The sequence below is a fragment of the Manis pentadactyla genome, chromosome 2, assembly GCF_030020395.1.
Source record: "Manis pentadactyla isolate mManPen7 chromosome 2, mManPen7.hap1, whole genome shotgun sequence".
NCBI lineage: Eukaryota > Metazoa > Chordata > Mammalia > Pholidota > Manidae > Manis > Manis pentadactyla.
This window is the reverse complement of record NC_080020.1, coordinates 231131333-231145705: the sequence shown is the minus strand read 5'-3', so window position 1 is coordinate 231145705 and position 14373 is coordinate 231131333. Positions and strand designations below refer to the sequence as shown.

The 14373-nt window shown below is 38.5% G+C and overlaps 1 protein-coding gene across 2 annotated transcripts in view; it reads left to right on the top strand.

Moving 5' to 3' along the window:
• RNF144A (ring finger protein 144A) overlaps positions 1–14373 on the top strand; it is a 250799-nt gene that overhangs the window by 161327 nt on the left and 75099 nt on the right. The window contains exon 9 of one of the 2 annotated variants that reach the window (XM_057497479.1): positions 7204–7266. The exons of the other annotated variant lie outside the window; for it this stretch is intronic. Coding sequence (XP_057353462.1) covers positions 7204–7251 — 48 coding nt within the window. The 3' untranslated portion in view covers positions 7252–7266. Of the gene's footprint in view, positions 1–7203; positions 7267–14373 lie in introns of those variants that run through there. 2 annotated transcript variants of the gene reach the window in all.

Sequence of the window (14373 nt, the reverse complement as noted above, 5' to 3'; positions counted from 1 at the left end):
CACAGGGACCCGCCAAGGGTGCCATTGGTAATAAACAAGAAGATGCTGGCTGCAGAGCTCGGGAATGACTAACCTGGAAAAAAGGCAGGGAAGTGTAGAAGGGAAAAGTGCATTCAGCCAGTAATATCTCCACGCCCTTGCGTGAGAACTCTGGATTCGCCTTCAGTGAACAGGTGCCTGTGTTTGGTCCTGAGACCTGGTGCTTGGGAGGGCCTCCGTAAACGTGTGCTGTGATCAGCGGGATGAACCGTACCTTTACTCAAGCACTGCTTGACACCAGAGAGGCCATGTAAATGAAGTTCATTTTTTATCTAGAGACCTATGACCCCGGGTCCAAACCTGTCTGTGGCCTAGGAGACACTAGAAAATAGATCTCCAGGGGAGGGCCCTTGTTCATCCCACCTCATCAAAAAGCTTTTAAGATCCCAATCTCTAATTAACAAAAAATTCAGAGCATAAGTCCACAAAGCCTTCCTGAAGGGCAGTGAGGAAGGCGGGCTGGATATCCACTGTCCTGTCACTGATGTCTTCTGAGTCTGTAGATCAAGTGGAGCATGTTACAGAATCATCTGGTAATAAATGAAAAGCCACTGAGAAAGAGGGAGAATACTCAGCCCTGGAGTGTCTCAGTACTGCAACCACTGCTTTGCATTGTGTTTTGGCTGTAGCTCACAGAGCAAGGACTGGGACAGGGTCTTCTGACATTAGCTGAAGGGAGGTGGCGTATATAGGAAAGCATACGAGCCATAGACTCAGGTTCAGATTGTGGTTCTACAACTTACGACTTGCTTCATCTTACACACATTTCTTAATCCTTGAGCATTGCTGAACTAACTGAAAAAAAAAAAAAGATGTCTTTAAGGAACTCACATTCTGAGTAAGGAGATAAGTACACAAACAATTACAAAACCAAATGCTGGATCCAATATGAGACCTGGATTTAGGGGACTCTGAGGATGGTGGTGGCTTGTAGGCTAATGCCAGGCAGGAATTCATAGAATTGAAGATAGAGTTTTGGAAACTCAAAATTGAGTTTTGAAGAATGGGTGACACGGCTTTACAGGAGGACTGGTAAAGATGGGTCCTGTAGGCATAGGACTCTTCACCAACACATCCTGATCTTACATGCCTTGTGCGGTATTTAGCTTTTCATTTTTTGACAAGTGTTGCAATAACATCATTAGATGATGTCTGCTGGTCCAAACATGTGGATATTAAAAACAAATGATCAAAATCAAAAGGTTGGTTTCCTCCCCTTAATCCATCAACATTTCAGTTTTGTGCCAGTTAAGAGGAAAGCTGGTCGTACATCCCAATTGTCTTTATTAAACAGGGATTTTACACCATTCTGCTGGTGGCATGGATTTTCCTTTTTTTGGGTAGAGGGACATCTATTGATGCCAGATAAGTGTGACCTCAATCCCTGGATTTGGCTCTGTACTTCTCTGGCTATTTGACAAGGTCTATAGTTGAAAAAGATCTGAGAGTTGGATTACAGAGTGAGTTTTCTGGTGTGTTTGGAAGCTTCAGGGGTTGGTTGATCCATGGACAAGTTACACCCATGTAGATGGAGAAGGAAGGTGTTTTTCAGAAGGTTGATGTTGGTATCACCTGGTCTGTGGGCTAGATTAGATGGAAGCAGATTTGCTCATCTTTACCTGATTGAGAGTAAGTGCTGAGTCAGAATCAAACCCTCAGCATCCCGTTTCCCCAGGACACTTGCCATCTGGTCAACATTCAAGTGCTGGGTACCACCTGTCCCTTTTCGTTTGCATGTTGAAATGACAGTTGCCTTTCTGAACAGTGGTTAGAAGACAGTGAGCATCTGTGGGGTTCACTATTGGCTACATTTCTGCAACTGTCGTGTACCTTTCCAATCTTACCTTTGAATAAGAATGGAGAGTATTGTTTTACATGGGGAGGGGGGGGAGGCACTGGGAGTCTGAGGCGGGTGGGGGAGGGGATTGAAATGTCAAATGTCATAGTTTACATCAGAGTTGGTGATTTTTATACTGTGCTAAATTCAAGATAAGTAGGCAGAAACAAAATAAGCAGACGTTCACAGAGACAGAATATTTAGCACCTTGGAGACAGAAAAGAGACAAAGTGTACTAGACTTTTCACCTGCCAGTTGCTAATTCCAGTCTCATAAAGCCTGACATACGCTTAAGTTTGTTTTCTCTTCTCAAATGCTATAACATTTAAAAATTATTGAAATAATGCGCAATTTATTTAATGTATTTAAGTACATTTTCTACTGCTTGCAACTTGAAGAGTTTGGAGTGGACACTGGCAGCTCTGGAACTAAGCTGAGAGCTGGGTAGGAAGGGCTGCCCAGACTCCTGTGGGGTCGGCATAGACGGACCTCATGTGGCCTTTATGCGTGCAAATAGGCAAGTCCTAACCACTGTCCTTGGGATGAACAAATGACATTAACGATGCTGTGGATATTTGTATTGTTTAGTAATTTATGTATTCAATTTAATAACCAGTTATACATCTATGTATATATCTTTTTATCTCTTACAAATCTATGCATATCTTCTGGCAGGGCTTTGCTAAAATAGTTTTTCACAAATGAGTATGTGTGGACCTCTTTAAAAAGTTTTATAAAAATCTGTAGGTCTCAAAGAGTACATGAATGTTGTTGGGTTCTATGTGATATTTTGGTATTTTTGTTAACTTGATTAGGTATCATAATTATATTATGGTTTGAGAGGCTTCCTTTACTTTGCTGAGATGCTCACTATGGTATTTTGGGGTGAAGTATCATGAGGCTTGAAACTTACATCCAGTTTAAGGGAAAAAAGCAAAATAAAGAGAGTATAGGACAATGTTAAACACACATACACACACACACTTGTGTACATCCTAATATTTAATTTAAGATAGTTGGGTAGATAAGTGTTTATACTAGATTTTCTATGCTCTGTAACAAATTACCACAAATTTTGTGGATTGAAAAACCCTGCACAATTATTATGTCATAGTTTCTCAGGGTCAGGAATCTGGGCTGTTTAACTGGCCATCTGATTGAAGTTTTGCAAGGCTGCAAAGGTGTCAGATGGGCAGTGTTCTCATCAGAAGGTTTGATGAGAGAGGGCTTCACCTCCCAGCTCTCTTGGGCTCTTCTTTTCCTTGCAGTTGTATTCATGTCGATGATCTTCTTGAAAGCTAGATGTGGAAGGTGAGAGACCCTAACAAAACAGGCATCACACTCTTACGTGCTCACATTCATCGCTTTTGCCACATTTCATTGATTGGAATCAAGGCTCTGGTTCCACCCACACTCAAGAGGTAGCAGTTACTCAAAGGTGAATTCCAGGACTGGGTGTCATGGGGGCCACAATGCTCATGGAAGGCGGCATTCAATAGACTAAGGCCATACTTGAATTGGATATCTGGGAAACCTTAGAAGTAGCTAAGAGAATACTTTAAAGGAGGTTAGACTTCACTGCTCTATTTTTTCTTCTCTCTCTCTTCAATTTATATATATATGAGTATACATACATATATAAATATATGTGTGTGTATATACATATATATATATAAATACAAGTCAGAGATGGTGTTTTTAATATTTAAAAATGTCTCAACATCCAATTATGCTGAAAAAGAGAACTTTCATCATTGTAACTTTTAGAATCCCTTCAAGAAAGCATTTTTATTTAAAACAACACATTTTTTAATCACTTAAAGTTTGAGGACTCCTAAGAATATTTTTGCAGATCCTTGAGTTTCACAGATGCCATATTAAAGTGCAAAAGTTTAAAGAGGTTTTATGCTAGTTGATTTTATCTGTCGTCATCTTGGCTAGGACTATTATTTAATCAAACACAAGTCTAGGTTTTTCTGTGAAGATATTTTGTAGGTGCAGTTAACATCTACAGTCAGTTAACTTTAAGAAAAGGAAATTACCCTGGATAATGTAGGTGGGTCTTATCCAATCGTTTGGAAATCTTTCAGAGAAAACGCTGAGGAGTTATGCTGTCACATGCCAAGGACACCAGGAGCACCCAGAAGCCAGGAGAGGCAAGGGGATGTTTGCTCCTAAAGCCTGTAAAGGAAACGTGCTTTTGATTTCCAGATCATAATAGAATGAATTTCCTTTGTTTTAGGACACTGAGTTTGTGGCAATTTATTTTGGCAACCCAAGGAAAACAACACATTATTCCTTAGCAGCTGTGAACTAGGTATGTAGTTGTGCCAGAGAACCTGCTGGAATAGTTGTTTTTTTTTGTAATGATATTAAAAATGATTTTTGAACTAGCCTTGGATGAACTCAGTAGAGCAGCACTGACAGAACGAAGCATTAGTATTCCTTCCACCCTAAGTGATACTTCATATATAATAAGTAAGAAAAGAAGAGACAATCCCGAAACAGCATGCCCATGGGTGGGGCTGGGGTTCCTTTAGAGGAAATGGGTATTTCTGATATCAATCATTCTAGAACCCTGGATGCTCAAGGATAAAAATAAAGACATGGAAATTAAAGACCAAAGTCTTCCTCTGAATCCCAGACTCATTTGTTCTTTGAAATCACAGTGGTCCTGGATGACCCAGGAATACATGGACAGTGGTCCCTGGCTACAGGGAAGTAGATGGTGAACTGGATAGACGTCCAGACTGTTAAGCGTTTGCAATGATTGTGTAAATCTTATTTTGTAGTAGCTGTATGTGATTATGTTGTATTTCACTTTCACTATCTTTAAGACTTCATCAAAATTTTGCTAAAAAAGAGACATCTGGGTCCAGATGAAATGGAGTAAGAGAGACTGGATTTACCCTGACACTTAAAACAACCATAAAAACCAGGGAACATGTGAAAGAATGGTTTCTAAGACCCTAGATATCAGACAAAAAGTGCAGTGACACTTGAGAGTTGGAAACCAGTTAAGTGAGCCCTGTGATTTCCCAAGCTGCATGACGGGAGGGAATTTCTAGGCCATGGGGCAGAAGGCAGAGGCTGGAAAAATCCCAGAGCTAAGAAGCTAGAGATGAGAATTCAGGGACAATGAGGCAGCTAGACTGTGAAGAACAGAGTACAAAAGGAGAAAGAGCCACACACACAGAAAATTCCAGGAATCCTCAGGAAAACTCCAGGGTCCTTCTTGAATATGAAGCAGAATATTCACAGTGCATGTGAAGAAAGTATTTGAAGCTGAGCGTTAGGGCAGCACCTGACATCACACAGTGCTGGGAATAGTTCCTGGCTTGTCCCACCTGCCAGACTAGAAATTCTCATAATTCATGGGATATTGGACATAGTACTCAGAACAGCTATGCCTCAGTGGTGGGGAACAATTGCTCTAAATTAAATGCTGTTTCAGTATACCCTAATAAATCTTGAAATCAAGACTCAAAACTATTGCACTATTTCCAGGAAATTTAGCTGCATCACAGACAAAAACCTCAAGAATATTTTTAGGAATAAAAATACATATAGTGATTGACAGCATAAAGTTGAATTGTCTGGCATCACATAAAAAATTACCAGGCATGAACAGGAAAATATAACTCAGAATGAGAAGATAAATCAATAAATCACAGGCTGACCTACAACTGACTCCATTGTTAGAATTACAGAAGTTGGCAGAATCCATCACCAGCAGGGTGATGGTGTTTCCTTTTTCAGACAGAAGGAAAATGGTATTGGATGAAATATGGACCTACCCAAAGGAATGAGGAGCACTGAGAATGGTTACATGGTAAAAATATGAGTCTTTTTTTATTATTTGATTATTCAAATATATTTAAAATATTCTTGACTGTTCAAACAAAAAAAATGTGTCATAGGGTTTATAACATATGGGAGTGAAATGTACAACAGCAAGGTTAGGAGGATTAAGTAGAAATAGACCATTATAGGGCTTGTGTGCTCTACCTGAAGTGCCATAAATCCTTAAAGTTGACCATGACATGTAAAACAAGTAAAAAGTCCTAAAAAAACCACTAAGAAACTTAAAAATAGTTGTAGCAAATAATCTAGCCAAGGAAAATGAGTGAAATCATTTAAAAAATATATAATTAGTTCAAAAGAAGGCAGAAGAAGAGGAATGAAGAACAGATGAAACAAATAGAAAATAAATAGCAAAATGATAGACAAACCTAATGATAGCAAAATTCCCATTAAGTGTAAATGGTCTAAACAGCCCAATTAAAAGACAGAGATTTTCATATTGGATTAAAACACAAGACCCAAGTGTATACTGCTGTGCTTTCAGTACTACAGTGCACTTTAAATATAAAGATGCTACTATGTTAAAATGACAAGGCTGGAAACATTTATAAAAGACAGCTGGATTGACTATATAATCCGTACGATTATGTTTGAAAGGAAAAAAGGATTACCAGAGAGAAAGAACTTTTCAGAATGATAAGGGAGTGAATTAATCAAGGGGACATAACAATTGTAAGGGTTAATTCACCTAATAATAAAGCTTCAAAAACATGTAGAAAAACTGAATGAATTCTGAGAAATAGACTAAATCAACAATTCTAGCTGGAGATTTCAATTTCCCTTCCTCAAACATTGATCAAAGAAGTAAATATATTGTCAGCAAAAATATATTCATCTTCCTAATATCTGATTTTTTGGAAGAAATTATACAGATAGAAGGATTTTCTAGATCAACTGGCATTCATTTTCACTTTGGAGGCATCAGACTAATTTGTATCCTTGCTGGATTCCAACAAAAAGCATTTTGGAGGAAGCATACTAAGAGAGCATCTTTGGAACCAAGCCTTCCCAGGAGCGTGTGAGGTTCACTGGCAGGAAAAGCAGCCCAGGGGTTGCATTCTGTCCTCACGCAAAAACCTGTTGCTAATTAAAGATTTAAGAAATACAGCTGGATAAGTAACATCAGCCCAGATGGTATTTCTGCCAGACAGTAATTCTGCATGATTTATCAGCCAGGTGGGGGTCTGGAATGACTGGCCCAAGACCCTTCAGGTGGGAACTGCCTTGAGGGCCAGGTAGGAGCTGTGAGCTCTGTGGAATCCCTCGGGAACGAGACAGCCTTCGGCCCTGACGTTACTGCCTCTGTCGGTGCATTTGTTCAGCTTAGGAATAGCGAGGCTTTTACTTACTAAGCTGGAGATTTCTGTGTAGTCTCTGCCTCTTTATAGGATTTAGTAATCAAATTTATGAAATGTGTGCTTTCAGTCCTACTGTGTAAAAGCACCGTGCTTGACTTTCAGGAGATGAGTGGTGGAATATTTCCCAGCGTGTCTTCTTCAGATCATCAGTGACCCCATGTCTGCACCATGTTGGGGCTGGGCTTCCGCATAGGAATCGTGGAAGGATGCCAACATTCAGACCATAGCAGGAGGCAAGAAACAGAAGGGCCCTCAGGCTCCAGCCACTCCAGCTCAATGCTGTCCAGCCCATTCTTAAGAAGTCTTACTGCTTCCCACAGGGCTGGGATGAGGACGCTCATCCCCCACACCACCAATATCAATACCCCAGGTTATTGAATTGTCCTTTAAAGTTTCTCATATTAAAACATAAACTTTCTAAACTATTGACAGATGTCTGTAAGTTTGTAACAGTTGCCAGCATACACTTTATTTAAAATAAATCATAACTTATTATAATTTTGTAAATCTCCTAGAACAAGATGGAAGCTATGCATGGTTAAAAAGGTGGTCCACCTCCATTCAGGCCAATTTGTTTTCTGGAAGTGGTCTATTCCCTTCCACCCTAATGGGGACGTACTTGGATTTGGGTGTTAAATCCACAGAAAGCAGGGTGTAGTTCTCTGCACCATGCTTAGCATATTATTGGGCTAAATAAGTGTTGAAAATGATTACAGAAAAGCTTACTGTTCTCCCAAAGATATATTAAACACATGTTATAGATTTCTGTAATCAGTGGGGTACTAATCATTCAGTTATATTTTGCTTAAATCGATCTGGTGTTAACTGACAATGAATCTAATGTCTCCAAAGAAAGTCAATGAGAACAACTGACGGAGGCTGAGTATTGGATTTCTCAGTGGGGGTTAGAAGAACTAAATTCACTCTTAGAGGACTAACAGCTGATAACATCCCTCTGCATATTGGGAAGGGGAGAGCCCAGCCATGGGAGTATAACTGGGAAAGGCAGAATAAAATTAAGCAAAGGAAAACTGAGCAAAGGAATATTAAAGCAATCTTAATGGTGAGGGCTATTAAGCCACTGAAAAGCCTCCCAAGGGAAGTGATGGAAACCTCCTTGCTTGAGTCATTTCAAAATCGACAAAGCAACGGAAAATGTACTGCAGGGAGCCAGCCTGTGCCGGCAGGGAGCGGACACGATGATTTAATAGTTCTTTTCTGTCTCTTTTCCACGTTCTGTGAAAATTGTATCGCAGCTCAGAAACAAGATAGCCTTCAGGATATTGACAGAGGCTTCATCTGAAGCATGAAGTTGAAAAGAAAGAAAAAGCATTTTAATATTCTGTCAGCCCTGTACACTTTTTTTTTGTACACTTGGATTTCAGATACTGTGTAACCTTGGAATTTAAGTCGAGCTTTGCGTTCCTTTGACTTAACATGTAAGAACGTGCAGAACTTTAGTTAATGAATAATCTAAAGTTCAAGTGTATTTGTCCCAGTGTGTAGTGGAATACTAGGAAGAGTGAAGTGTAATGTTTTTCTGAATCGCCCATGTCAACATCAAACATAGTACAGCTTAGGAAATAAGCATTCACCAAAAACTAATTTTAGCACAAAAGGAAAAGAGGAATGTAATGAGATTCTTCTTTGTTCCTGGGAATCTAGAATATTATTTTTAAAAAGGTCCTTGAATTTTATGCTGTGTAATTCTTGCTTACAGATGCTAGAGCTGGTCTTAATAACCAAGAGAACAGTTATAAAAAAAAAACCCTACATTATCAGTCACATAATGAAGACATAAAAACTTCACTACAATCCACATTGTTTTTATCTTGAAAGTGTTTATTGTAAAGATTTTGGGGTGATCCCTAATCAAGGATGATTATTGCTTTTTAATTGTTACCTTAAACTATCATATTAGTGGTTACTTACTGTGTTCCAGACATGCTAAGTCATTTACATATAGAATTCTTTCATTCAACAGTATTTATTGAATCCCTAAGCTCAGCTAAACACTGCACAGTAAGAATTTTTTTTTAAAGTACAATTCCTATTTGAATGATTCCTGTCTCAAAGGTTTACAGAAGGAGCACTGAGAGGTCCCCTGTGCACCTCAACTAAAATCACGTTCCCCTAATGTCGGCCTCTTGCACCACCCCAGGGCGTTTGTCAAACCTGAGAAGCCAATATTGGTACCTAACTAGTCAATAGACTCCAACCTTCAATGACAACATAGGTGAGTCCCTTCAGCCACTTTAGTGAGGTTATATCATATATCTGGGATACTTAGATTCATTTGGAATTCCATCCTCAGATCCCTTGACATCCTGGTTTAGTTCATTTCAATTTTAACATTCATTAAAGTTCACTTTTTGGCATGTACAGTTTGGCGGGTTCATGTATCTACCAACCCTGGTACCACGCAGAATGGTTCTGTCCCTCCATTGACATATATATATAATGGCTTCTCCCTGTCTGTGGCTTACTTTTCATTTTCTTAGTTGTATCATTTGAGGAGGGGAAGTTTTAAATTATCATGCGTTCTCATTTACTTTTTTCTTTATGGTTATGATTTGTGTGTGTGTGTATATCCTTTCAAAGAAAGTTTTATCTACCTGAAGGCTGGAAGTTACCTTCCTATGACTTCTTCTAGACAATTCTGTGGACTTAGTTTTTGTGTTTAGGCCTATGATCCACTTCAAATGAGATTTTGTGAAAAATGTGAGGTGGGGTTAGTATTTTAGTTTCATCTCCCACCCCTCCACCCCTACAGCCCCCCGCCTGCTGCCCCATGTGTAGTCAGTTACAGAAATACCATTTTTTCAAAAGAGTTTCTCTGTTGAGATGCCACAGGGCCTTAGAAAAAATCAACTGAATGTACAGATATGGGTCCACTTCTGTTCTCTCCTCTGTTCTAATAATCTGCATATGAAAACCACAGACCAATAACTGTACTTTGAAGTGGTGTGCATCTTCTAACTCTTTCTTTTTGTCTATTTTAATTCATTTGTATTTTCATATACATTTTAGTATCCGCTTGTCAATTTTCATAGTAAACTCCATTGGGATTTCAAATCTCTAAGTCAATTTGTGAAAACAAATACCTTGAAAATATTGAGATTTCTAATGTATAAACTTGATATATCTCAATATTTTTTTGTCTTTAAATTCTCTTAGTAATGCTTTTTATTTTTCAGTAAAATGGGCCTGCATATTGTTTGTTAAGCTGATTCATACACATTTCAGATTTTTTATGCAATTACAATTGGAATTATTTTCACAAATATGAATGCATTCAGATTTTTAATTTCTTAAGCCATTGTGATAAGTTGTCCCACACCCTACAAAGGATTTCTTCATTTCATTTCTATTCTGAATATTTTTAGCATTAAGTCATTTTATTGCTTTTTATTAGTTTAATTTCTGTAGGCTCTGTAGTAATAGCCCCATCTTTCCTTCCTGGTACCTGGTGTCTTCTTTGGCCTCTGGGTCAGTATTGCTCAGTCTTTATGTTTTCATAAAGCTTCATTTACCTTTGTTAATTTATCTCCATTGATTACTGCTCTTCTATATACAATTTTTTCTCCTTTCTTTCTCTCATTTGAATTAATGGAAGTTTATTATATTTTTCATCTCTCTTAAGTTGTACATTAATTATGTTTATATATTATTATAATAAATATTTTTTCTTTTGTTGGCTTTTGTAGAAATAGATATTTCATTGTTACATTTTCATCTCTATTAACTTGTCTGTTACATATTTATATTATATTGTTATGTTATAATTATTGTAGTTTAGATTATTCCTTTTATTATTCTTTTTGACTTATTACTTCCATATAGTAGTACTTTTAGCACTTTGCACTTCATGCTGGAACGTTATCTCCATTTACATATGTAGTCCCACTTATGCTTTCCTATGCATTTTAATTCTATGTACACTTTAGGCTCCATGAGGCTTCAATATTCATGCTTTGCAGAGTTCATAGACGCTTATATTTAATTACATATTTATTATTTTTTATTCCTCATTCTTTCTGTCATTTCCATGTTTCCAACTGGGAATTTTTTTTTTTTCTAAAAGAAAATTTGAAAAATTATCTTAAATGACTCCTTTAGTGAATACCAACTGGCAAATTTCTTGGAGTGTTTGTCCGGCTAGGAATATCTCTGTAATGTTCATCTTCCAAGGCACTTTTGCTGGGCAATCATTTCTGTAGAATTCTGGGTTAGCTTCTTTCTTTCACCACATGAAAGATGATACCTGTTTTCTGGATTTGGCCATTTGTGCTATAATGTAAGGTGTCAGTGAAATTATTGCTTTGATGATGATTTGTTTTACAGACTATTTTCAATTTTCTTTCTCTTCTGCCTTTTTCTTTTAGCAATTTCGTTATGATAAGCCTATGGAGGGATTTGTTTGCATTTCTTCTGTTTATGGTTCATAGCACTTTTTGAACCTCATGTCTTTTACAGGTTTGGGGATATTCCTTAACATTGCATCTTCACATATATCTCTGTTCCATTCTCTTTCAATAACCTCACTGGGATTTCAATTCCATACACACTAAACTTTTTTTTCCCCACGTGCTGCATATCTTTTATGCTTTTGCCCTGTATTTCTCATTGTTTTTGTTCTTCAAGTCTCAGCCTAGATATTTTCTACTGATCAGTCTCACAGTTTATTCATTCTCTTTTTTGCTGTGTCAAATGTGCTAGAGACCCATGTCCTGTATTAAAGGGAAATTGCAACATGCTTGTTAAAAATCACAAAGAAGATTTATTTGAGCTCATGCTCAAATAGGGGAGAGACTTCAGTTGCATGAGCTCAGCCCAAATACAGCGAGGGCAACTGTGGATTTATACCCAGCGGGCAAAAAAGTCAGTGGAGGGAATGTTATTAAAAGGGATTGATTAGACATCAAAGGTGGGGCAACTGTCATTAAGCTGGTTTAGCAAAATTCCTGCTAAAACTGGGCTGGAAGTCCTAGGCCTGCAGGCCAAGGCCAAGGCCTAGTCAAAAGAGGGCTTAGGGAAGGCTGACTAGTGTTTGGTCAAGAAAAGAGTCCTTGTAAACTGGCATCTTAATTTCCAGTTTTAGAATATAGCTGTTCAGGAATCCCAATCATGAGACTAGAGTTTACTAAGGTTCCTTCTTTCTATCTGGGTCCTGAAATCCTATTGTCTATTCTTCAGCAGAGAAAACTACTGAATACTCTATTCGGCATTTCAGTGGGTCTATGCTTACCTTCTTAGCTGTTTGCCTTGTGTAGTTTCTAACTTCCACAAATATCTAGAAAGAGAAAATAACTGACTTCATGCTCACTTCTTTAAAAAAATATATTGGTTGTTCTAGAGTTTATGATACACATTTACAACCAATCTAAGTCTGCGTTCAAATGACACTGTACTGCTTCAGCGGTCGGGCAGGTATCTTACACAAGGTGTTCCCAGTCCCTCCCTCCCATCCCTTTAACACTGCAATCACTCATCTCACTTATCCATAAGCTATAATCACCAAACACACTGTCCTTATTAGTCTGGACAAGCTGTTGTTATCTGTTAGATCCATTAAAAATGAGAAAATTAAAAGATTTTATTTTGCCTTCATTCACTCCATCTCCAGGGCTCTTCCTTTCTTTACGTAGGGCCCAGTATCTGACCTATGTCATTTTCTTTCTCTCTGAAGAAAGTCTTTGAACATTTCCTTCAAAGCAGAAAATTTCTTCAATTTTTGTTTGTTTGAAAAAGTCTTTCTCATTCACTTTTAGAAGATAATTTCACTGGGTATACAATTCTAGGTTGGTAGTTTCCTTCTTTCAAGACTAAATATTTCACTCTACTCTCTTCTTGCTTCCATGGTTTCTGAAGAAAAGTCCAATGCAGTTATTGCCTGTGTTCCTCTAGAGGCATCTTCGCCTCTGGTTTCTTTCAAGATTTGATATTTATCTTTGATTTTCTGCAGTTTACATGTGATATGCCTCGGCATGGTTTCTTTGGTATTTGTTCTTCTCTGTGTTCTCTGGACTTCAGTTTGACCTGTGGTTTGTCATCTGACATTAATTTAGGGAAATTATCTTTTGTTATTGCCTTAAATATTTCTTCTTTTCCTTTTTCTCTTCCTCTTCCTCTGGTATTTCCATTACACATATGTCACACCTTTTGTAACTGCCCCACATCTCCTGGATGATCTGTTCCATTTTTTCATGCTTTTCTGCTCTTTACCTTTCAATTTGAGAAGTTTATTGACATATTTTCCAGCTTTGCATATTCTTTGCCAGACCCCGTCCAATCTACTGATGAGCCCACTAAAGGTATTCTTCATTTCTGTTGCAGTATCTGTGATTTCTAGTGCTTACTTTTGATTCCTTCTTAATGTTTCCATCTGTCTGCTTTCCTGTCTTGCCCGTTGTTCCTTTCATCCATTGGTGCCCTTTGCATATTAGTCATTATTTTAATTTCTCACTCTGATAATTCCAGAACTTTGCCATACCTAGTCTGTTCTGATGCTAGATTTGCCTCATGAAACTGTGCTTCCTGCCTTTTAGTATTCCTTATGCTTTTTACTGAACACCGGGGATGCTGTACTGGGTGTGAGGAACTGAGGTTGATGGTCCTCAGTGTGAGGTTCTGTGTTTACCTGGCTGCCTGGCTGGGAGTCAGACTGCGTTTACTCCTCACTGGAGCTGAGGGGTCGGAGGCTAACATTTTCTCTGGCGTCCTTGTTTCTGTCTCCCTTATTGCCTGGAACTCTCTGGAGAATCTTTCTCAAGGAGGATCTGAGCACTCTGGCTCTTTTAGCTGCAATCCATTGTTATTCTGCAGGTGCCTAATGATGTGGAGCTGAGGTCTGAGGGGAGGGGAGGTGATCTGTAACCTTACGATTAGATCTCAGTCTGTTAGTGAGCCTGCATCTGGGGCTGCAACCATTACAAGAGCTTCTCAGGTTTTCCTCTTCTCAGCTTCTCCCAAGTAGGTGAGACAAGAAGGATGCAGGGGGCCTGCCACTGGCTGTTGTCCTTCCTCCAGACTGGTTAGGCTCTGGTAAAACTCAAAATGGTTAGTCACTGGTAAAATCTTTTCATTGGAGGGAAATCCTTTGTTAAGAGAAACAAATGCTCTGGGAACAGTTCAAAATAGTTGTTTTTCTCCTTTCCTTAACCAGAGTCATGAGGGGAATTTTCTCAGATCATCTTCACCCTGGCAGCTCTGGGATCCTGGTGGCAAAACTCATGACTATGGGTCTTTTCTCCAAGACTGGTCCCTGCGGTTTTT